General features: G+C 27.6%; 2 protein-coding genes across 2 annotated transcripts in view; one reads left to right on the forward strand and one right to left on the reverse strand.

The window, feature by feature from the left end:
• Nucleotides 1-1,319: 1,319 nt before the first annotated feature.
• LOC107454644 (uncharacterized) lies at nucleotides 1,320-2,577 on the reverse strand. The gene has a single exon (XM_016071893.4). The coding sequence runs from the start codon at nucleotides 2,575-2,577 to the stop codon at nucleotides 1,366-1,368; it is 1,212 nt and encodes a 403-aa protein (XP_015927379.1). The 3' UTR covers nucleotides 1,320-1,365.
• Nucleotides 2,578-2,814: 237 nt separating this feature from the next.
• Nucleotides 2,815-26,291, forward strand: part of LOC107454632 (endoplasmic reticulum transmembrane helix translocase) — a 54,986-nt gene continuing 31,509 nt past the window's right edge. Inside the window, exons 1-12 of the mRNA XM_043040758.2 lie at nucleotides 2,815-3,075; nucleotides 7,857-7,946; nucleotides 9,731-9,915; nucleotides 11,500-11,728; nucleotides 15,569-15,638; nucleotides 16,742-16,848; nucleotides 17,554-17,683; nucleotides 17,887-18,069; nucleotides 21,103-21,240; nucleotides 21,498-21,618; nucleotides 22,744-22,898; nucleotides 25,150-25,325. Coding sequence (XP_042896692.1) covers nucleotides 2,815-3,075; nucleotides 7,857-7,946; nucleotides 9,731-9,915; nucleotides 11,500-11,728; nucleotides 15,569-15,638; nucleotides 16,742-16,848; nucleotides 17,554-17,683; nucleotides 17,887-18,069; nucleotides 21,103-21,240; nucleotides 21,498-21,618; nucleotides 22,744-22,898; nucleotides 25,150-25,325 — 1,845 coding nt within the window. The remainder of the gene's footprint in view (nucleotides 3,076-7,856; nucleotides 7,947-9,730; nucleotides 9,916-11,499; nucleotides 11,729-15,568; nucleotides 15,639-16,741; nucleotides 16,849-17,553; nucleotides 17,684-17,886; nucleotides 18,070-21,102; nucleotides 21,241-21,497; nucleotides 21,619-22,743; nucleotides 22,899-25,149; nucleotides 25,326-26,291) is intronic.

Below are 26,291 nucleotides of genomic sequence, written 5' to 3' on the forward strand. Positions count from 1 at the left end.
TTCTCTTGATTTTATACAATTCTTGAATAAACAGCATATGTGTCATAAAATAACAGAAATCAAAATATATTGAAATAATAATAATTTATTGCATTAAATTTAAGATCCCACTTATTAATTTAAGAAATTCAAACTAATAGATACACAAATTGACATGTTTTTTAACAAAAAAAAAAAAAGTTTTGCAAGGCAACAAACTTTTTAACAATAAAAAATTTTTAGGATTTTTTTTAAACCAAAACTTTTCCCATAGCTGCTTGAATTTCTTCCAAATCATTGTTCACATGGTCAAACATATTTTGCTCCCTTAAATATAATTAATGACAAATGTTGAGAATCAATAAAAAAAAATTATAGGTTAAGATCAAACTGAACACTTTAATTTCACTTCATCTAAAAAATCTGCCTAAATTGTAGCACAAAAGAATTAAAATCAATATTTAGATTGATAATACTTAACAACTCATAGTTATTACCTGTAACAAAAGCCAAATAATTATAATATGGGTCTAAAAATATTAAGATTACCATTAGAAAAACTAATTGATAGTTTCAATAATTTCTGAAATTTTTTTAAAATTTTATATATAATATAGTATAAATCATAATTAAAGAAGTATAGTACTGTGCACAATGCAAGTATTGCGCATGATTTAGTATCTAATAAAATGTCTTCAATGTCAAAAAAGAAACTTGTTCTAAGTTTTTGATGTATTTCAACAGTTTTTGACACTTTTTAACAGGTTTTTAAAGCATCATGTCAAAAACCCAACTTCAGAATTTTAAAACTATGATCTCCTCTTTGGGTGATGAAATTTTTTCTTCTAGTTTTCTTCTTATTTTATTCTTTTCTAATGCAAATTTATAAGAAATTATATTTCAATACAATACTATAAGCTAAATTTTCAAAACAAAATAATTATACACTATGAGAAAGGCTGCGAGCTATTGCAGAAATTCACAGAGAACAGGACTGAAAATTTTTTTATCTTCCTATATTTATTAATATTTAAAACTAAAATTAATCATGTTAAAAGACAACACAAGGCTCTACCTGAAATAGATAAATAAGTTAATAGAAAAAGAGATAAATAGAAATAATAAGATAAATAGAAAAAGAGTTTAGAAATCTCTTTGTAATACGTAACTTTCCCATTAAATAAGAAAACGTGGTTAAATGGCAAGAAAAACAATAGGTAAAAAGAAGTGCTAACTTGGTAAAAGTAAATACAAGATATCTTTCCGTAAATTAAAAAGTGTGAAAATTCAATAAATTTCTTAAAATAGTCACCCTCCAATGTTTGAAATAATATAGGTAATGAGCAAAATAACTATTATTTACTTAAAAATACAAAATAACATTCTTCATTCAGATTTTATTTGTACATTAGTATCTAATAATTTATCTGACAGTTTCTTTTTCTTTGCTTTTTTGTGTCCTTTCTTAGTTTTTAACTTTTTATCTGTTATATTATGTTTGTCTTTTTTGGAATGCTTTTTATTTAACTTATTCTTATCTGATTTAACAACAGTTCCGGTAGCTATAATTTTGCTTTTTTTAGATTTCTTCTCTTTCTTTGGCTTTTTCTTATCTGATTTAACAACAGTTCCGGTAGCTATAATTTTGCTTTTTTTAGATTTCTTCTCTTTCTTTGGCTTTTTATTTCGCTGCTCATCTTTTGACAGTTTCTGTTTTTTATGTCTTTTGAGGATGGGTTGTACATTATTAAGATTTGACTCATCATCGGTTCCAGCTTCATTTTTAAGAACTGGTACATCTTCAGATATTGCAGAAGCTCCGTTCACAATATTAAACTCTGAAGAGGCATCTTTTTTACGTTTCTTTTTACTGGGTTCATCACTTATTGTATCTAGTTTGCGCTTTTTAGACTTTTTATGCACAGGTTCAGAGTTTGGTTCTTCTTTAAGTTCTGCAGGTGATTCGTCAATATCAATTGTAGAAATTTCACTTTTAAACACTTGACACTCTTCAATCTCATTAGAAAAATTATAATTAGTGATCGTGTTTTCATTTTGAAACGAAAAGTTAGTCAGCACCTCTTCTTCAACATCAGTAAATAGCTCAGTCATCAGTCGAAGACAATCAGGCGTTATTTTCCCCTGTACTCGAACTTCATTACGAAAACAACTAAAATGAGTTATCTCGAATAAAATTTCACGTTCTATTCGAATGAATTTTTTCGCCTCAACTGGACAGTAATTAGAGAGATAGATAGTAGCATTGATAGTGTCATGCATAATACAACCGACAAGTTCCGGAGTGATGCGATTGACTTTTCCTTTTACAACATCACCCACTTTAGGGCAGAATATGTGAAACATAGCTTTAACATCAATAATGATAACATTTCTGGATATGATGACTTTATTTGCGCGAGACATCAAATACACGTTGCTGTAGTTGACTAAAATACCTTCTAATTGAGGATTGTATTGTCTTTTCCAGGTTTCGAGTGTCTCTAAAACACCTGAAAACTCATTTGAGATAAAAGTTATAGGAAGAGCCAGTTGAACTGTTTTTTCCAAGATCTTTATACTCGAGTAATCACGATCCATTCTCCCACGTTTGTTTATTTCTGTTTGTATTGGTCGACCAGATACAGGATCTTTTACCCTCTCTTGTCTTTAAAAAGAATTAAATGCAGTTTTCGCTTTGACCTAACTATTTAGCTAGATTGCTTTGCTAGCTATACGTTGTTTGATATAAAAGCTATAAACTAATAACAAATCAGTCTACAAACATTTACAAACTGTCATACAAACCTTTAAAGGTTTTGTTGATGTGTTTTTAAGATGGCGAAGACATATGGAATCGATGATTTAGTTGATAATGTCACTTTGTATAGCTCAAGATCACTTATTTTACATGGATACATACTTCCTTTCATCATTCTGTATTTCTTATGGTTTTATATGTTCGTTTTTCAGTATGGTGTTTCGGAGTATTATGAAGCCGGCTTGATAATTTTGGCAGTGATAGGTTTTATTCAAATTTTAACTTGTCTATTTTGCCATTGGTCGGTTCACATTCGATGTTTATTGTCGTGTAACAGAGTAAGTTTCATCACTTCCTTCCAAACTGCTACTTTTTAAAATTTATTCATTAATTCTAATATAAACTATTTGTCTGTTTTACAAATATTTTAGATTAGTAAAACTGCATTTGATTTTGTATTATATTTGTTTTCAGTACTTTTGATATTGAAAAAAAAAAAAAAAAACTGCTGTTTCTCTGTTTTGGGAGTCCATTGGCAGAGAAAGATGACTAGTTGATTTATAATTATTTGAGGAAAAGTTATATGCCCTAGATAAGAAAAGTGTTGCACTAAGCAGAAAGCTAAAAGTGTTGCACTAAGCTGCCTTTAACATGCAAAGTCAGTGACGGGCTTATCCTACTTTGAATCGATTTTTCTTATTTAAGAATCGTAATGACCAATTAAAAAAGAAATGCTATTAATTTTTCAATCCATGAAAGTGTGAGTCAATTTTTTAAAAATCTTTATTACTTTTGGTAACATTGCCTTCCAAACGTAAGTCACTTTCAACCTTTGAGTAAGGGAGAAAAGCAACTTTTCTTTCTTCCACCAAATTCCTCTTTGAGGAGAGGATTACAGTTTCATCTGGAGTAATCTTCTCTCCTAGGTCATGGTGCATAGTGTTTTTAAAAAGTGCTTAAAGGTGCTTATTTTCGATTTTAATTTTTTTAAAATACCTTGAAGGTGCTTTTTTAATTAGATGTTTTTAAAAAGTGCTTAATTTTATCTTTCCAAAATGATATTTTTTATACCATGTCTATTTTCGTCATGTTTTATGCTAAAGCCTGCCTTTCACATTGTTCTATTCAACGTTTTCACAATTTATTTAACCACAATCTATATAGGCGTACCGCCGGTCCATAGCGTATGAAAGCGCCCGTTATTTTACATGTTTGATGAAATACTTGCGAGTCTGAATGTGCGTCTACTGAACTGGGTTCGGTGAGATGATTGCTTTCTCATGTGCAACTCTGCATTTTGCAAGATATTCTCAATTTCAGGCTTCATTTTCCACCCTCTGATATCGAACCGAAAAATCTCTCGATCATTTTATAACGACTAATATAATCAAGAAAAGAGTTCGTTGTCAGAAACTAGTTATTTTATTATGATCATGTAAAGTCTCAAAATTATTTTTCATTTTGTTTAAAATTATCTTTTGAGTTCTTAAAGAGTACTTAAAAGGTGCTTATTTTTTGCTGAAAGATTTAGTCTTCCTCCCTCCTTCTAAAATATCTATTTTCACCTCTTTTTGGAAGTCTTTTTCCCTCATTGCCTTTCTGATGGACTAAAATAGGATTTTTATTTCTAAACTTTTAATATTTTGGAAGATATATTCACTGTTAATTCGTTCTGTCTATATTAATATCTTGTCTAGTTTTCAATTGATCCTGCTCTACATGTCTAATAAGAAATTCTTCTGAGTAAAGTGATATGATTAAATTAAATGTAGAATATAGATTTCTTCAAGAAAAAATATATTTCTTCTTGGCAAAGATGGCAATTTAATCCAGTGGGGGAAAAAAACCTCACTTTTTATAAAATAAAATGTTAACAATGATTTAAATCAGCTTATGATTGCAATCTAATTATACTATCAAAGCTATTTAAAACTTCTTTTTTATTTTTAATAGGAGAACATTATAAAGCAAGTAAGGAAACACTTCAATTTCTAAAAAAATTAAAATGACTCTTTTTTTTTTCAGTGCTTAGTTCAAAAGAGCATAGTAAATCCTAATTTTATAATTATGTAAATAGCATTTAAAATGCTATAATAAAAATTTAAAACATCAGTTTACTCTTATCTAATCATAATCAAAACAACAAACTATATTTTCATAGTTACACATAATAATTAGTTATGTGTGATGACAAGTTCTGTAAATTTTAAGAATCAATATAATATTAAAATAAATAAAAGGAAAATAGTTAATTTTAAAGAGTAAATGTGAACGAGAAATTGCTTTTCTTTTATGTATGAATTTTTTTTTGTTTATTAATTTTTTTTAAATTTATTAATTTTACTTATTTTTTTCTTCTTAATTTTATTTTTTTAAATTAAAAGCTTTTTTATATTATTATTATCGCTAAAATTGTATTAGTCATTTTTAGCTTCTATTTTTTATTTTTCCTGGAGAAATCTCTGCCCTGCTTTTAGGACAATTGAAGAAACTTTATAAAAGGGATGGAACATACTGTAATGTAGTTTTCATTCACAGGGGAAAAAAATTGAGAAATTGTGATATGATTTTCATTTGTTTCTCTTTGATTTCCAAGTTTACTACTTGATGTGCTATCCATTGAATGAATTTTTGTACTCCAAACAGAAACTCTAGAAGAGAAATTTATACCCTACAGCAGTGTTTCCCAAAGTGTGGTGCGCGTACCCCCAGGGGTACAGAAACAGCTTAGTGGGGGTACGCGTTCTTATGCAAAATATCTTACAACGAATGAAAATTTCAAAAAATTTTATTTAAAAACAAAGCTAGCCACGAGAATTTACGATTACGTATTTTTCTATTAGCTATTTTTGCAGAGTTAACAGTTACTAATTACTGTTGTCAACAGCCAGTTGTGATTTTTAACTTTTGTGCAATTTTCTTATAGTAAAAAATACATTCATTTTTTTTATTGGTGGTACACACCGTTACGAAAAATTTAGAAAGGGTACACAAAAGTCATAAGTTTGGGAAACACTACCCTACAGCATCAATTGTTTCGTTTACCTCCATTGTTTCCCTGTTATAAATTTCTTAAAACTGACCATCTAATTTAGGACACTTTTTTTTTTTTAATATATGACCAAACTTAAATAGATGTTTCTAAAACTGTTTCCCTGCTAGTTTTAAAAACCACCAGTCTAATTTAGGACTCTTTATATATATATATATATATCTGTTTTTCGGATATAATCGTGTGGGCTGAAGAAAAGATTATATCTTTTTTCCGGTTTTTTAATTAACCTTTTTTTTTTAAATAAACTGTTGTTTGTTATTTTTTTACTTATTATTCCCCCCCTTTTTTTTCCATATGTCTATAATTTTTTTGGTTTTATTCTTCATTTTGAACTTATATATATTATATATATATATATATATATATATATATATATATATATATATTTATATATATATATATATATATCGGAAAAAGCTTAGAGCAGTAGTCCCCAACCTTTTTGTACCTAAGAGCAAATACCGGAATATTGGTCGAATGGCGGGCACAATTTATTTTTTCAAGATAAATTTATAGTTGGTAGACATAGGTAATATTACACACTACATATAGTGCACAAAAAAATTTAATTTTAAAAATTAATTTAACATATGAATATAATTAGTATTAATTTTCTTGTGTAAAATAAATAATTACTAAATTGCTTTCAAAACATATGAAATATAAAAATTATTTATAAAATACAGTCAATGTGGTGTTAGGCATGGCATTTCGCTGGCCAGCGCTAGATAATTGGGAGAATATAATGCTATTTTTAAGAATGGAATTTATTCCTTCAATCATATTCCAGAATTTCTATCTTCGATTCTTCTCGCTTTACTCGAAGAAATTCTGAAACGTATGTTGCTATTACGGTAACGTTTATTTGGTTGGTAAAAGGATTAACAAAAAAGTTATCAAAGGCTCGATGATATTAAATTGTTGAAATAGCTTTTTAAATTGATCTTTAAACAATTGGAGGTTGATGACAAATGTTAATAAGTCAATTTCACTGTCACCTAACATTTTTTTCATGTTTGGAAAATGCACAAGAGACTTCATTTTCAAATGTGATATCCACAAAACTAGCTCAGCTCTGAACGAGTTTATAGCCTTTATCATTTTTGCTTTATGTTTGTCTTTTTCCTGCAGCTCCAAGTTTAAATTATTTAGTTTTTTCCATTATGTCCATTATGAAAGACAAATCTGCTAGCCAAAGAGGATCTCTCAGTTCCAAAAATGTTTGATTTTTGGCTGCAAGATTATTTTTTATTTCTCCAATTAAATGTAGAAATCTATCAAGTACTTTGCCATTACTGAACCAGAGTACCTCAATATGTATTTGCATAGCATAAAATTTGCATAGCATTTATTGGGAAAATGGAAAACTGAAATATTTTATCGTTGGGCACAAGCAGCGGGCGCACCTAGATCGATCGACGGGCGCCATGGTGCCCGCGGGCATAGGGTTGGGGACCCCTGGCTTAGAGTATTGTTCTTTTAACCATTTTCCTGTTATAATTTTTTTTTATAACCATCAGTCTAGTTTAGAATACCCTGTTTATAAATATGACACAGTTTAGGGAATTGTTTCTTTACCCTTAACTGTTTTTCTATCATAATTTTTTTAAAAACTATCAGTCTAACTCATGTTACCCAGTTTATATAACTATTGTAAGAGCATAGAGTATTATTTCTTTCACCTTAACTGTTTTCATGTAATAAAATTTTTTAAAGACCATCACTTTGATTTGGCATTCTGTTTATATGTATGATATCAGTTCTAGAATGTATAGAAATATTCAGAATCTATTATCAAAATATAATTTTCCATTAAAAGCTTTGTCATATAAAGATTTGATCATGATGTTCTTGAATTTATGAAATTTGTATATTTAGAGTCTCAGTAACTGGATAGAGGGATTTATCCAGTTACAGTCTATGTAACTGGTTAAATCCCTCTATTAGTTCTCGAACTGTGAATTATTTTAAATCAACTACTAATTTCTTTCAGGCTTGAAGAGTAATGACTTATTTTGGCACTATGCTTAAACTGTCTCAGCTTTTTCTTCTTCTTTTTTTCAGGCTGCTGATGTGTCTACTGCTTGTTATGTTAAAGTTATTCCCGCACCTAATAATGGGTCACCTGAATTGGTCCGTCTTCATTTATCAATTGTAATACCCAGTTTATTTTTTTATAATTTTTTTTTCAAATAAAATATATTATTTGTGATTTCAACATTTAGCTTTTGTTTATGTTCATAAAGCTAAAGCGTGTTTATGTAAAGTAATATCGAAAGCTAATGATTTGTGATAAAAAATTTATCTAAAATGAACAATGGGCATCTTTTTTGGAGCTTAAAATAAAAGTAATATTTTGGTATAATCTTGTAGACTTCAAAAATTTGATAAGTTTATTTTAATGAATAACTATTTTTTTTTATTGTGAAAAGCAATTAAGATTTTTTTTAAAAATAATATTTCGTTGACATTATGCTCCTCACTTATCATATCTGAATCAGCTGTTTAATATTGTAATATCTGTAAATACAATTCAAGTAATTACAAATTTACATTTTTTATTTTATGGTGGTTGGTTTCATGGTGGTTAAGATTTTTAGCTAACATTGTGAAGACTGGGGTTCCTGGTAGACTTGAAAGCTCACAGATTTCTCTTTGGGCAATAACTTGTTAGAGAAATAAAGGTATCCATTGTGCAGTGTTGGCTACATTGCAACTACCATATTGTTGGTCACGAAATTGTGGGGCTTTAACCACCAGGACCTATTTAACGACAACTGGTTATTATGGATGTGCTTTTTAATATCAATCACTAATAAGCATTGTATTTTGTTGAAATTTAGTAATTATCTAACTTTCATCATTAAAAAGTTCTCACTTGTTATTATTTTATGTTTAAGAAGTAGTACCATTTTCTGAATAAAAATGTGTCCCCAATACAGGGTGCCAAATTTCCATTCACTAGCTTGCCATTGGTGACTGATTATTTAGGGTTTTACGAGTCAATGACGAGGTTTTTAACAGCTAGACTAGTTCAAAAAGATATAATACTTGTAAAATGTACAGAATCATTACAGCATCTCTAATTAAATGTGCATGGGTGAATTGCAAGCAGTTCAAAATAATGCCCATTGAAGTGAGAAGGTTTGACTCTAAAGTGAACAAGTTTGACTCTTTAACAGAGTCGGAGGTTAAAACTAGGGCTGCACTCAAATTGTATTTTAGCGTCGAAACTCAGCTGAATATAGACATGAAACGTTAGAAGTATTAGAACATTATTGATATTTTTCTTATTTTTATGACACGTGGATGATATTGGAACCATTGAAACCTTATAACAACCTTGTCTTAAGTTTATATTGATATTACTTTTCATCAAACATGTTTCAAACTTTGCTCACTCTGCATATTTTTTACGTTTTTTGTTACATCAATGTTCATAATACTGCATCTCTTTTAATATTTTAAAATTTGTTCTTATTTTTTCCAAAAATAGTGGTGAATAGAACTTTAGTTTGTCTGTATTAGCCAGACTAAAGTTATGAAGACATTAGAAATGTCATGCCGTGCTCTAATATTTTTAAAAGTCTATCATTGAAAGTGTTTTTAGGTGAGGTGTTTTTCTAAGAGCAGTTTTCAAGTTTTTTATCCTGGAAATGGTTTTTTAGACATCAAAAATGTGTTAAGCTTTATATTTCAGAATTACGGTTCAATGAAGATAATTGTATGAATAAAAAATCGTTTTAGGCACTTGCACATGTTATTAAAAATATAATAAACAAATTTATAAAAAAAAGAGTATAACAGATGAGTTGTGATTGTTTAAAAATGTTTTTACTTCCATAACTGCTATTATTTTTAGTTAAATTTTGTCATAAAATTTATATAGACTTCAATATTAACAAAATTTTTGAATGTCTTTTTTTCCCCATCCCTAGGATGATCGGGGCTCTAAAGCATGGTTTAGATTTCAGAAGACAAAATATGTATATAACTTTGAAAAAAAATGTTTTGAAGGTTTATCATTTCCAATTAATTTACCTTTGAAGCACTATCAGGAATGTAAAGGCTTTGCAGATGAACAGGAGTTAAAATTTTCTGAAAAGGAATTTGGCAAAAATGAGTAAGTTTTTTTGGTTAATAATTTATCATGAATTATGCCATAATAACATTGCTGGTTGACATATTTTATTTGCCATGAGAACGGAAATAATATTTTAATGAGCATAATCAAGGATCTACAGAATTTAAAAATTTCTAAGAGTATGATAAATGTTTTAGCAATCAGCATATGATGAGTTTAAGTGTAGCTTTTTGATTTCATGCAATTACATAAGCACTATTATTTTTAGTTTCTGCTAGAAAATTGAAATTCTACATTAGATGAGGAAATGACTATTATCTGGAAATTACTGCATTTTTCGTATGTAGCTCCTTAGCTAAATGGCAAAAGATCAATCTCAATTGCTTGAACTTGCCTTAAGTCATTTGCTGATGCGTTTACCTAGTATTTAATCACAAATTTTTCATTTGTGATGCTTAGTGTTTTTTAAAAAAGAAATCAGGGTGACAACAGGACAGTGAAATCAAGTCAAAAAATTTTATGAATCTGGAAAAATTTGGGAAATACCCAATAAATTTATCTGAATTTAAAATGCTTAAAAGTTCAATATATATACACAGGGTGCATAGCGTTTGTAAAAAGTACTTAAAGGTGCTTTTTTGGGGATTTCGTTTTTAAAAGCTTTTAAAGGTGCTTTTTTCAGCTGGCGTTTTTAAAAAGTGCTTTTTTTCCGAATAATTTTTTTTCTCCCTTCAGTGATATCTGGTGGATCCCATGCATTTCACGAAAAAATGGGGTGTTTGCTACGTAATCATTCACGCGGACTTCATGTCGTACCCACGTTATGACTTGCGCATGCGCGCATACTTGAAACCGAAACCCGAGTGCTCCAATTCGGATAGAGAATGTCAGATCCTTATGAAATCTTTTTCTTTTTATTTTAATTTTGTTCTTATTTATTTAATTTACTTCTAACACTTTTTTTGACGTAGGGGGTAAGGGTACTTTTGTCCTAAGCTCAGGGTCAAGTTGAATTCACTCCGTGATGTGGGAAAGTACTGATTGTTTCGATTTACGCCCGTTTCTTTTTGGGTTTTTTTTAATGCTAAAACTGTTTATAAAATGTTTTTGTTTTTCAATAATATCATTGATTGAATATGAATTTTTTGAGTGCTTGAAAATTTTTGTAAAGTGCTTGAAAATTTTTTAAAAAGTGCTTATTTTTGATTCCAAGATTTGGCTATGCACCCTGATATATATATATACACACACACGCACGCACACACACACACACACACATATATATATATAATTAGCTTTGTAATATTTTCAATAAAACAATTGTTTATCTTCCACTTTAATAGCAAGTATAAGTTTCGTAATATATTTTCTGGATAATTTTAAGGCGTAACTGAAAAATTCATGATAAAACTTATGCTACTGACAACAAAAATCAGCAAAATTCTATAAAATTATTCAGGATTTTTTTTTTGAATATTTATGTCCATTTTCTGACTGTTTAATTTTAGTCTATTTTCTTTTTTATCATATCTTTTCCTTTTTTATTTTTATTTTTAAACCATATAGTATGAAAAATTCTTATTTTGTCTACGTTTTTAAAATTCTATAACTTTTCTTTTTAAGGCTTGAAATGGTGGTACCAGAATTTATGGAATTGTTTAAAGAGCGAGCTACTGCCCCTTTTTTTGTGTTTCAAGTTTTCTGTGTCGCACTTTGGTGTTTGGATGAATACTGGTATTATAGTGTCTTTACTCTTGCAATGCTTATTGCCTTTGAAGGTACTCTTGTCCAGCAGCAGTTGAGAAATTTGTCAGAAATACGGAAAATGGGAAACAAACCGTATGGTCTTCAGGTATTTCTCTTAAACTATATTGCTTAGTTAACTGAATTTAATAATTAAAATTTATTGATATTTTTTTTAACTGTTTAACTTCTTTTAATTTCTTTTGAAAGATATTTCATGCAAAAATAACTTTTTAAAATCTTTTCTTTTAAAAGTATTTTTAAGAGTAGTGTAGCCATATTGAATATGAAACCGGAAATTAAATATGAAAGTTTTTAAATTACAATTAAATTAATGTTATTTTAAGCAATGAAAATCTGTCAGATATTTTTAATTTTATCTCGGGGACTTTAATTTTATTTGGAAAGAGACCTCCAGAGAGAATGTGGCAATGAGTAAGGAGTCAACTTTATATTATAATTAGACAAGAGTATTATACTACACTTTATAAAAAGCAAAGAATAAGTTGCTTCAACCTTCTAAGGTAGAATGTAATATAACTGTTTAACCAATTGCTATAAAAATGCTGAATTATGATATCATAGTTAAAATAAATAATAAGTTTAAAATATTTTAAAATAATATTTTTTTTTTGAAAAGCAATGAATAAATAAATAAATGACCTCAGGCTTCTTTGTGTAGAGATACAATTGAATGGCCTTGCTTTTTTACTATAAAATTAATCAACAAACTTGCTACTTTATAAAATGCTATTTTAGTAGTATGCAAAATTATAAACTTAAGAAAAATGTCAAAACTGAGCAAAAATTCAATAAGTTTATTTAATAATTTCATCTGTGTTTCTGATCTCCTAAAAAGAAAATTTGGCTTGTTTTCTATTAATAGTGCTAAACTAAAATTATGATTCTAACAAGAAAAAAAATGTAGTTCCTGTGCAAAAATTTAAGTTTGTTTTCCAGGACTACTGTCATCACTTTAAAAAAAAAAAATATATAATATTGTTTTTTATTCTCCTTTAAATATTTATTTCAAGTTTATTTCCTTACCACTGACAGTTTAATAGTTAGAAAATAATTTCATTGCTAATTATCAATGCAATTAAATAATTATAATTACTTAAATTTATATTATAGATACGGTAGAACTCAGATTTTACATCACCAGTAATAACAATTTCTTGCTTTTAATGTTTTTCCAGCTTTTCCCCCTCTTATTTCTTATATCAATAATATAAAAAATCCTGCTATTTAGAATGTTCTATGATGCTGCTTCCCTGAAATACCAACATTCCGAGTCATCTTTTATCCTTAGTTCATAATTTTCACATAATGATGTTAATGAATGCAGCTGCACACATCATGAAAACTAGGTAACAGACTCATGTGGTGGTGGATACTATGTTAGAGAAAAATAACTACTTCTTTGTAATCGGATCAAATCCCTCTTTTAAAAAAAGGTAGTTTTACATCAGTTCTGGCACATAAAAAAACTGACAGCATTTTATAACAGAATCTGATATAGACTTTGTGGAGTTTTCAAAATATGATCATGATCTGTTAACTTGTGAAAATTTTGGGATTTAGTTGTCATGAAGAAGACTGAATTTTATGATCTAAAATCATTTAATAAAGAAGTAGTTAGTTATGCTGCAGAGACTAAAAATTTTCTTCTGAGGATATGAAGATTTAAAGAGAGAAATTGATGCCTTGGGATTATTGAAAAATTCATTGTGTACTTTAAAAAAAAAGAAGGAAGAATGAAAATAAACAAAAATATTGGAATTTTTTTTCTCATTAAAATAATGTAAGTTTTTCTTCAAAAAAATTTTACTTTCAGACTGTATTTAAGTATTTAACAAAAGTAATGAAATTTGTAGTCATTTAAATTTTAGTTTCCATAGATTCATGTTTCACGATGTTTTGTCCAATCTGACGAGCATCGTTAAATCAAGGTTCTACTGTATAATTATTATGATTCCATGTCTGTTTTAATGAAATGTATAGTAGACTTAAAGATGAAATCAAACACCCTAAAAAAATTTGAGAATACAAACATTAAAATCTTTTAATAATATTGAAAACTCATTGGATTGCATTTTTTCAAGGGAAACAATTTATTAATAACCACTTATAAAACACTTGTTATTCTTCAAATTTCTTTTTCAATACCTTCAATCTTAAAGATAAAACATCATTATTTTTTATTTTAAAAATCATACGTAGGAAACTGATTTGATGAGCTTTTATATAACTGAGCATCATTACAAGGATGCCATATAACGATACTAAACAAAGACTTCTAAAGATTCAAATTATTTAACAAGGAATCTTACCTTGTTTCAGTTCCAAGCTGTCTTCACCCAGTATTCTCTTCCGGTTCTTTGGTTGTAGATAACTAAATTAACACTTATGCTGAAAAATACTTTGCACAAAGATGTTTAAGAATTGTATTTAATAATTAATCATAATGAAAAAGAGGGAAAGCTATTTACAGATGAAAAGAGTTGTAGGTTGTTCACCACAAATTCTAAGATACACTATGCTGGTGGAGAAAAAGTTCGTAATTGAATGTTTCTGTATTTGTCCACTAGGGGGGGGGATCGAAACATTCTCAACAGTCGTTACTACTTTTGGTAGCTACTAAATTTCAGTAGAATTTCTGAATGATAAACAGAAGAATCCTCTAGTTTTAAAAATGATCTAAACAGGCATTATTAACATCATAAAACTAGCATTTGTGATTGTACTTGTAAAGGAAGACAATGCATATGGGAAAAGGAAAGATGTAGGAGTGATGTTAATTCCTAAGTTAAACTGTATTTACTATTATTTATTTATTTACTATTATTTATTTATTTACTATTATTTATTTATTTACTATTATTTATTTATTTACTATTATTTATTTATTTACTATTATTTATTTATTTACTATTATTTATTTATTTACTATTATTTATTTATTTACTATTATTTAACCTTAATGATTTTCCACCTGATTGAAAGATACTCTTTTAAAAAAGTTAATTTAAATATCTCTTAGCTGTTAAGTGAAATGTTTTTAATTCAGAGACTACGATGCTTTATTTTTAAATTAAGCAATAATGGTTACTAAATTTAAGCAATAATGGATAAAAATTGAAAAAAAAAAGTTTTGTTGTTAAAAGATAAATTAATGAAAACTTATTCTTTTATGAGAACAGCAAAAAAATTGCCAAATTGTTAGTATGTTTAATGACTCTTAATTAATTTACAAAGAGGTAAAGATTAATTTTTTTTTTTGAGAAGCTTAATTTATGGAGAAAAGGTACTTTTATTCACTTAGAAGAATTATGAAAAAGCAATTGATTATTATTGATGCCAATTAATTTTGATTATAGGTAATACTAATATGATGCTAATTGGTGGTTTTAGTAGGTGCTAAATGTACTTATACTGGTAGCAAGATACCTATTATAGATACTGTAAAATTTTTTTAAAGGTCTAATGAAATAAATAAATACCAGAGAAAATTGTTGATAATGGTAATTTTTGACTTTAAAAAATTGATTAGCTTTAAGCTGACTCATACTGAGGAGCGTAAGTAAGCTTTGATGGTGTGCACTTCTAAAAAAGTGTTTTGCTTAATCGAAGTAACATAAATCCCCAGAGAAGAGTAGCAAATAATCCTGAATAAACAAAAGGGAATTATAAAAAAGTGACCCTCAGTGAAATTGAACCTTGAATACCTGGGCTGCAAGCAAGTATGTTTCTACCTAGACCACAATGCTGTGGAAAATAAAGTGAAACTTTACTAGTGTTTAAACTGTTAAAAAAAATTTTTTGTGGCTTTTTTTCCTTTTTTTTTATAGTTGAGTGGCCAGATTACTTTGTTTTTGATTAATTGATAATTTGATAACTGGATTGCCAATTCTGACTAAAAAAAATTCTAATGCATTTATATTTTTAGGTATATCGTAACAGAAAGTGGAGGCCTATACCGAGTTCAGAATTAGTTCCTGGTGATATTGTGTCAATTGGTAAGAAAGTATTTCTTGAAGCATGTATTTATATTTTTCAAAATGAATGCATGTATTTATATTTGTATGATAATATGCAACAATTTTGTAATATGTTCTTAAAAATTCACCTTTCAATTCTTTGTATAAAGAGTTATTTTGCATTTTTTGCTAAAATTTTTTTCAATGTAAATTGTTCAAAGGTTGAAACTTTTTCATATAAAACAGAAATACTTATGCCACTGAAAATTACAAGTAATGAATGTTTCACATCAGATAATTTTTTTTTTTTTTTGTGATAAAACCTAACAATAAAATTAATTTTATGTTTCTTTATAGCCTGCCAAACATTTTTAAATTTCTCTAGTTTATTTATACGCTTATTTATTTTTTGTTTTAAGTGCTATTAGTTTGTCAGATAGTTTAATTAATAATCAAGTATAATCGTATAAAGAAATTTCAGTAACAAAAAGAAAACAACATAAGAACATTTAAATTTAAAAGAAAAATAAATAATTAAAGCAAAGTTTTATTTTAAAGCTTATCTCTCATGAATAGAGATTTGCTTCATAGTTTAAAAATTTTTTGCTAGCATTAAGTATTTCTTCCATTTATTGTTTTCCTCTCTTTTAACGCCCATTTTATTTGTAATTAAAAAATATTTTTTTTAATCGAATTTTAAGATTTCACAATGAAAAAAATCACTTCATACTTAATTCAAATAAATTGAATAGTTGCTCAACTTTTTGTTTAAGTGACATTTTTCAGTGCTGCTCAACAGATCTGTGTGGGCTCGGGATTTCTGAAGTTTTCTCATTGCTGATTTTTTCTTGGCAATGGTTTTTGATCTTTAAAACTTTCTAGTCTTTTTTGAGGCAGTCATTTCTCTAATTTAAATTTCTTCTACCTTTTAGATAAATGTAAAATGCTGGAAATTTTTTTTTATTATTATTTTTTTCTTATAAAAATAAAATTTTCTGAAATTGCATTTTGTATTAAATAAAAATAATGAACGACAAAGGGTTTTAAACTTACAAAACTTGGCACAGTTTTGGGCACAATGGTAAAATATGCTATTAATGCTTATTGTATTTTTTTTTACTGCAAATGAACTTGTTTTTCAGGTAGATCTCAACAGGATAACCTTGTTCCTTGTGATTTGTTGTTATTACGAGGACCTTGCATTGTAGATGAATCTATGTTAACTGGAGAGTCTGTGCCACAAATGAAAGTTAGTTCTATAATAATTTAAACTTGAATGCTTTTTATTTAATGATTTTAAAAAGTTAGTAATTATTTACTTGTTCAATGTTGTTTTTCCTTAATCCCTATACTTTTTATGCTTTATTATATAATTTAAGTATGTATGTTTAGTGTCAAGTCAAAATTACCAATAGTTAATTTTTAAAATAGCTAAAAATTAAATCAATAAAAGTTTAAGTAATTGTTTGAATGGTATTTTTGTTTGAAGTTCATGAAATCTTTTTATCTTCTAAAATTTATTTCTTAAACGTATAAAAACCTGCTAGATTATTCTTAAAAACATTCATTTATGCACTTTCAAAGTGTAAGAATATGTCTTTGGAAATATTAGTATAAATTCGGCCTAGTTTTTGACATAAGTGAGGCAACTAGAATTCTATATAAAAATTCTGTTAATTTCTTTTACAATGATAAATTAATTTTGATACTTATTTATTTTAGTGTCATATAGGAATTTTTATTATTTATATTGATAATTCTATGCTCTATTCCAGATTTTTTTAGTCATACTGATCCTTCATATTTTTTGTAATTCTTTACTTTAATTTTGAAATCAAATTATTGCGGAATGAAAGTAAATTTTTATGCTTAGATAAATTTTCAATGCAATTGTGATTATTCTGCAAGTTGGCCATCTTACTGTATATTTAAGTTGTTTTTATTTTGTTCTTAGGAACCTATTGAAGAGCTAAATTCTTCAGATTTGTTAGATTTAGATCAACATGGACGTTTGCACATATTATTTGGAGGGACTAAAATTTTGCAACATACTCCTCCTGGCAAAACTAGTCCTGGTCTCAAAGGTTTATATTTTCATATTATTTGAAAACATATGTATTTTGTTTCATTTACTTTTATTATACAAAATGTTTATTATTCAAAATCCTATACTATTAATTATTCCAAAAATATATGCATTATTATATGTATTATTATATGCATTTTTTAAATTTAAGTTTGTTTTTATTCAAAGGCACATTTAATTTATTCTATTTTTGTTCTCCAGCTACTGATAATGGATGCATAGCGTATGTGTTGAGGACTGGCTTTAATACATCTCAGGGCAAGCTTTTGAGAACTATCCTGTTTGGAGTAAAAAGGGTCACAGCAAATAACTTAGAATCCTTCTGTTTTATTTTATTTCTATTGATATTTGCCATTGCAGCATCATCCTATGTATGGATTAAAGGTTAGTTTGAAAAAGTGTCTCCTACTGTTGAAACTCTGTTTTTATTTAGAGGGCCGACAGACAAGGGAAATCAGGGAGAGCAGGGAAAAAGTCAGAAAATGGTATTGATCTAGAAAAGTGAGGAAAATGTCCAGGAACTTAATTAAAATGCCCAAAAAGTCAAAGAGAAAAGAAATAATTTTAAGTTGTTTGAGATACCAGAAAGGCAAATATTTTTTTCTGAAAATTGTTCTTTATTATTATTATTATTATTTTTTTAAAAAAATATTTTCACCCTCAATAACATTATTGTTTTTCAATATTTTTTTTTTTATATAGGCATGAGTATTATGTATTACTGAAAAATTAATAATAAAATTTATGTTATTGGTTGCGAAAATAATGAAAACTCAATAAATCTGCCTAGAAAATCAGGATTTTTTTTTTTGTTAGTGTTTGTGGCTACTCTTCCATACACATAATCTTTTACCATAGAACGATTTCTTACTCAATTATTATACATAACTGTGAACTTAACAAGTATTTGTCACTTTTTTCAGTCCTCTTTGTTTAATCAAACATTTTCTGGATAAAATATATAAACATTTCTAAAATATGTATATTTTAAGACATTCCCTAAAATTAGGATAATTTCTGAAGGAAAAAAAATCTATTTAACTAAATTTTTTACTCAGTTTATTGCTTGACTTTAATAAATGAATGAATAATAAAATAAATAATGATTTAATGAATGAAATAATGAATGAATTTATAGTTTAAAGCTTTTACTTTTGAAACATTTTTAAAAAAATATTTTTTTTCCTCAAAATCCTTTGTTTTTATTTAATTAAAGAATCTTGTTTTAACTGCCTAAAATGACTTAAATTGCCTAAATATTAAATATGTCTTTTATAAAATTTAAAATATATCGAAATATGCATCAATAAAAATCAGAATTTAATATAAAATATGATCCAAAAAGTTGCCATTTGTAAATTGTTTTCTAAAAAAAGGTTATGCTTAATTGTCTTTTGTTAAGATAATTTTTTGATTACAGATAGGGCTGCCAGTAGGTTTCTATTTAAATTAATCCTTAAAATTCCTTTTTACCACTCATGTAAAAATATACTAAACCTTTAGAAAAATAACAAAATTAGGCAAATGATTGAAATAATAAATGTGTGTCCTGACACACTCTTAAAATACTCTAACTCCTGATACACAGTAGCATCAAACAGTTTCAAAGTAACTAAATGACAGGCACATACTATCGATCAGCTTCTTTTGGCTTTCTTTATTCAGTCTCTCTGCACCTGCAACAACTTCGTTAGACTGATTCACAAATTCAGTCTTACGTCATTCTTCATATTAAATGTAGTTGTAATTGTCCAACGCTTGAAAAAACTCAGAAATTTTACCCATCCCCGAGGACGGCTTGTCCAACAATGTACCAGTCCTCCTTTGAAACTAACCCGTCGCTTCTAAATAAATAAAAATATAATTTTCTCTTATTTATTACAAACATTTATATAAATTGCACAATGAATTAGTAGTTACTAGGATTACAAATGCTAGATTACTAATAGTAAAACCTAGTATTTCTATTATGAAATAATTTATTTCTTTGATGAAATAATTTGATTAACAAAGGTTAAGTTATCTATCAATTATCATGTCAATTTATCCGATGGTACTGCGTTTTTTAAATGAATCAAATATGACGTTTGCCAGTTCCACAATCAAGCCAATGATTTACAGAGGTTTCTGGACAGAAATCTGAAAGAGGTTTTCCATTTAGGTTAATGTTCATAAATGCGTTTAACGCTTCTTGTTTAAGACCAGTAAGTAATGTGTTTTTTTGTAAGTTCATTGCTGAAAAGCCCCTTTCAACCGCTGCAGTATGCCCAGACAGAGAAAACATCAATTCCACCATGCGCAGCATGTTGCTGTATTTCGAGATTAGAGGGCCATTTTAGAAGTGAGGCGCTAGACTCTTGTAAGATAACAAAAATTGAAAATGAATCACGAACATTAACGGGAAAATGGCTGTCCGCGCGGACGCTGGATTCGAGAGATTTGTTGTCTGTGGGAAATTTTTGACCGCCGAGGACAGGCGATTTTTCGAGACCTGTAATTGTCATCATTTATCTAACAAATTAATACGCAAATTTTTTCTTTCATTCTGCGTAGATATTTTCAGTAATCTCTCCCCCTCCCCCAATGGCCCTCTTATCCCTTCCAAAACCAATATTTTTGAATGTTGTCCGTTTTGTCCTTTTTAAATGTTTTGTCCTTTAAGTCCCCTTTTAAATAACTTGAAAATCGGTTTATATATAAATTTAAATGGGTTAAAATTGCGACGGACTCTAACTTTTTGTGTGAAACTCACTGCCATCATTCACACTGTTAGAAATCCAATGACATTAGTACACTTTTTATTGTCTTTATAGATCAGTACCACAATCCTTGAAATTAGGGATTATTCACTTTTCAGTTTTTTTTACATGAGTTAAGAAAGGCCAACAACTACAAAGCTTCATCACGTCAAAATTCTCCTGCCCTTTTTATTTATTTTAAGAAAAATGAGATCAGATATGTCGCTTTTTCTGTAGATCTATAAAATATCACTTTTAATTTTTGCCTTCCTTATAAAATTAGATTTAATTAAAATTCTAAAGCTGCAAGTATTTGATAGGTCGAACTTGAGGACTCTCCACAAATTGTAGAAAATTGAGTGAAATATCATTTTGTTGTATCTTGTTGCATCTTATCTTATTGAAGTAACTTATATCACTCTATTTGTGGTATTTGAAATTCGTTAACTCTGGTATAATATAAAACACTTGATTAGTTTAAATTCTCAAAAGTGAAATTATATTAGATTGAATTTGGGGTCATGCACTCATTTGCTATTTTTACAAAATAAAAAATCTTTTATGATAGATATTAATTGTGTCAAAAATGTAAAGTAATATCTATCATAAACTAATATCTATCATAAACTAATATCAAATGTAAGTTTTTAATCTTATTTTAAATTGATTTTGCTTTCAGGAACTGAAGACCCGAAACGAAGCCGCTACAAGTTATTTTTGGAATGTGTTTTGATACTAACATCAGTTGTACCACCAGAACTACCTATAGAACTTTCATTAGCAGTTAATACATCACTCTTGGCTTTATCTAAATTGTGTAAGTAATTAGTTTTAATGAATGACATATTTGTGTATGGAATTGAATTTAAACTGTCCTTTTTAATGTATAGAGACTGCAATGAATTTGCCTAATAAGAATGGAATCTACAAGTTAAATGAAATTTTAATATGCTATTATGCTTAGATGGTTTTTTCTTGAAATTTTACATGAAATTTTTATGTCCTATCTTGCATAGATGGTTTTTCTTGAAATTTTAATGTGCTACCTTTCATAGATGGTTTTTTCTTGCATAGATGTTTATTGCACTGAACCATTTCGAATACCATTTGCTGGAAAAGTGGAAATATGCTGTTTTGATAAAACTGGGACTCTTACAAGTGATAGCCTGGTTGTTGAAGGTGTTGCTGGAATTAAGTAATTATGAATTTTACTATGTTCTTTACTTAGAAGTTTAATATATTCATTAAAAGGTTTAATATATATAAATAAAGTAATTTACTATGTATTTAAAATACACATTTATATATTGATTGCTGTGTCATTATCCTTACCATAGTGAAAACTGTACTTGATATTCCAATAAACAATAAAACTTCTCCGACTTCTTCTGATTTTTTCAAAAATGTCTAAAAGAGGAAATGTGGAAAAGTTTATGAAAAAAAAGTAACTAATTAAGTAGATTTTACTCATCTTATTAATTGCTTTAAAATGTCAATTTACGTCATTTATTGTAATAAGTTCTAAGCTTTTTATTTGAATTTGTTTTTACTGAGAGCTTTCTATATTTAATTCAATTCAAAAATATTTAACTTCTGTTATAAAGATTTTTTTATTAATCTTCATATTTAAGAACAGGACACAATTATCTAAAAAGAATTTAATATACTATTCAAAATGAGTTTAGACATGAAATAAACATTATAAAAAAATTATATAGGCGGTATTTAGGTCCATAACAGATGAAAACCTTTGTAGCCAAATTCAGTTTATATTTATAAGTGTGATATGTTTTTTCTATTTTATTTTCTTCCATAATTTGTAATAAAAAATAAAAAAAAGATCCTGCAGTATCCTATGTCTAGAGTTTTATGATTACAGTAATTTTTGATTTATCAGGATAATTTGGATATGCTTCCAGATCTTGCATATTAGAAATCTTGCATATTAGAAGAATGTCTGTAAATTTGATGAACATTTTTAAGAAAGGTTTTAGGAAATGCAAAATTATTAGAGTATAAATTGTAATAACACAAAAGAGGGAAAATGAATATTTTTAATGTTATATTTAGATTTGCTATTACTTTTTGTAGAATAAAAACTTAAAACTGATGCAAGTTTAGTTAAATAAGTCTAATACAAGTACAAGGTGTGGGGTATAATTTGCACGTTCTTTTTGTTTTTCCCCACTTGATTTATTGGGAGTTGTCTGTATAGTGCTGTTAGTTAACATGAAATTTTTTTCATTTGGTGAAAGGTGCAACACTTTTTATTTCTTTTATATTTGCAGACTAATATTTTTCTTTCCTTTTTTGTGAATAGTGGTCAGCATAAAGTTTGTTCTATAGCTGATATTCCTCCTGAAACTACTCAAGTCCTTGCAACATGTCATTCTTTAACACAGTTGGAAGATGGCATTGTTGGTGATCCATTAGAAAAAGCCACTCTAACTGCTGTGGACTGGAATCTTACTAAAGGTATTTTAATAAATTTTTTATTCCATTGGTTTAAATCAACTGATTTTTTTAATAGGTTTAAATATTTTTTTAAATAAATCTTTTAAATGTATTAATTAATTTTCATAATTTTAAAATTTGTTCTAAGTATATCGTAGGTTTCAATTAGCGAAATTGCATTAGTGCTATAAATTCCAGTACTATTGAAAGAATATTATTAATTAGCACAAATTAGAAGTATAATAAAAATCTGGGGCATTTTTATGTACAATATCACTGTGAAGAGATGCTTTTGGTTATTGTTTTCCCCTAGGAAATAAATAATTATTATAAAAAAACTACTTAATTTAAATCATTGTTCAAAAACACTTCACAACAAGATTACAAATATATCTTTCTGAAACTTAGGTTTTATAAAACATTTTTATTAATCTAAAGTTTATACAAAATGGCACAAGAAGCTGGCAATTGATAAATCCTGTTAAATCAGGTAATTTGTTTTATTTATTTTAATATTTCAGAAAGTATTTAGAATGTATATTTTCATATTAAATTTGATATATTTATTCCTATTTTTCAGCAGTAGATATTGTTAGTTTTCTATTCCATTTTTGATAAATTTGTTTTTGAAATTTGCATTTATTATGTTTTATTATTAACTAGTGTCATGTAAAATTAAGAGTGTTTTTAAAAAAATCACACACCTTGTGTTACTTATAACAAAAAAAAAAAAAAAAAAAAAAAAAAGGAAAGAAAGAAAGAATTTTATTTTCTGATAAACCTAACTTTTTCAATTCAAATTGAGTTTTTAATTTATTTTCTATGTTTATTTTTTTAAATGAGTTAAAACATTTAAAGTTAAAAAGTAATTAAATCTTTATGTGTTTTGGGATTAAGTTTAAACTTGTTTAAAGTTATGTAATTAAGAAAACTAACTTTATCAGATGAGACTAAATCCATTCTTTGTTTTTATTTCTCATACGCATCAACTTTGTTAAAACTTATATGAATTGAAGGCAAAGCATAGTAGGATATTAATTAGTAACATATAAGACCAAAAATATCTTACATAATTTATTGCTTTTAAATGTTTAAAAGTGACAGTTTTTAAATTTACTCCTTTAGTTAGCCGCTGGGAGATTTAAGAAAAAGAAACAATTTTTTTTAAATAAAACTTTCTGATACAGTTTAAGTTAAAACTTTGAAAACAGTATATGGAATTAAACAGTAGTGAATGGAATTAAAAACAGTAAATGGAATAAAAAACAATGAATAGAAATAAAAAACAGTGAATGAAATTTAAAATAACAGTGTAAGTAACTCATAAAACAATGACAGTACGTAGATTGTACTTAATGCTATGCATTTTCTTTTAATTATTGTAATGATCCCCCTCTATTTCTTATTTATCTGTTGCTCAATGACTCAACTTAATTGTGATTCCAGGCAGGACAGACTAGGGAACTTTCTCTCTTTTTTAAAAAAATGCAGTTCTTTTAATGCAAAGTAGCACTTAGGTGATATGATAGTTATTAATTATTATTAATTAAGGGTCTCAAGGAGCATGTATATGCAATCATGTGCATATTACACTTCTTGTAGCTAAACATTCTCTTGTTGACTGTGGTGTGGAAATTTGGAAATTGATGTATCAGCTCAGGTATTCTGTTCCACACTGGCTGATAGGTGTCAAATGGTATTCATGGTCAGCGTGGCATTCTTACGAAAGCCATTGAAAAGCATAGTTCTGATACATAGTTCTGATGAACAGAGCTAGAGGCTTAACAATGTTTGGGTGATGTGTATCCATGAATAGTTATTTTTTTTAATAAAATAAATTTAAAATGTTTAAAAATATGTTTTTTTTCTGAGTTATATTCATAAGCAACATCAAGTTTTGCTGTATCCGAGCTTTGTGTGCTGGACTTTTTTTTTTGTAAAAAGAGTTGGACTGTTATTTTTATTACATTCGATATACATTCACTGTTTTTTTTCATTTTAATGATTTTGTATGTAAAGGGTAAAATTCAGGTTTAAAGTTAAAATTCAGATATTGCCATCTACTGCTGTAGAATGATTTGTTACCTAACAGTGTCTTCTGTGAGCTTAAAATTTCTCTCAGGTGGGGAATTTTAATTGTGTTAATCTAATTTAAATCAATTTTGATATAAATTTACTAACTGTTCTGGGTTGATAGATATTAGGGAGATTCTATTGTATTTTAATGTAAAGAAATGACGTTACCTATATTTTATTAACGTTTTTATTTAAGGGGAAGCTGTAGTTCCTCGAAGAGGTAAAATGTCTGGCTTAAAGATTTTTCATCGTTACCATTTCTCCAGTGCTTTGCGTCGAATGTCTGTGATAGCTGGTTACAATCCTGCAGGCTCTTCAGATACTTCATACATTGCTGCTGTCAAAGGGGCTCCTGAAATTTTAAAATCAATGGTGATGCAGAGCATTTTGCATTTGCATAATTTTAATTATTTTCAGTCCAACATTTTTATGATGATGGAGTCGTTGATTCAATTTAAAATTCATTTAACTTATTTATCTTTTTAAGGCAAACTTATTCAAGGAGTAGATTTAAGACAAGGTTCTGTTCTGAGAAAAACCCTATCCTTTGTAAATTTTTACCCTACTTAAAAAGTGAGGGTTGAATCAAATACTGAGAATAAACTCACTATGATGAAATGCTTATTGCCTAAAACTAACCAACACTAATTAGTTGTTAGATTGTTACATTACAAGAAAAGAAAAAGAAATTTCCTGTAATTATAATTTCCCCCAAAGTTTATAATTGTTTTATCAACAGGATATTGTTAATACTTATTCAATAAAAAATAATTTTTTATGTCATATATTTTATAATATAGGCGATAATATATTATTATTCAATTTTTAGTGACTGTTTTAGTCGAAAAATATCGGACAAATGAATAAAGTACTTAAAAGAACATTTCCAAGAAATTGAACCAGAAAGATACTTGATAATGTAAAAACTTCATTTGTTCTAAGTAGAAAGAAATTGACATGTTTTTAGCTATCAAAAATAAGGCCCATTCTCAAAATTCACCAGACCTTAATGAGGAAAATAAAACAGAAGACTTAAAGTTGCCATTGGAAAATAAATGAAGGCAAAAAACATGTGGTGGCCAAAAGAGGAAAATCATTGCAGGTTACATTTGAAAGTGTAGTGAGAAACTCATGACTTTGACTAAGGAATCAGTATGAAAAAGGTTTTTACAATCTACAACAATAGATGAGACATCATATTTTCGATGACAGATTTAACAATGTTCTTTTCTAAATTTTTTAACATGTCTAGTTTGCCCAATGTTGCCATGGTTGCATTGACAAGCTATGTAGTAAAAATCACATAAATTTTCTATTCTGATAGAATCTTTAAGGAAC

The sequence above is a fragment of the Parasteatoda tepidariorum genome, chromosome 3 (genome assembly GCF_982258835.1).
Source record: "Parasteatoda tepidariorum strain Cologne lab strain chromosome 3, Ptep-v5.0, whole genome shotgun sequence".
Classification (NCBI taxonomy): Eukaryota; Metazoa; Arthropoda; class Arachnida; order Araneae; family Theridiidae; genus Parasteatoda; species Parasteatoda tepidariorum.

What these genes read in the sequence shown, in the direction of transcription:
- LOC107454644 (XM_016071893.4), bottom strand. Translation starts at nt 2,577, where the DNA reads ATGGATCGTGATTACTCGAGTATAAAGATCTTGGAAAAAACAGTTCAA.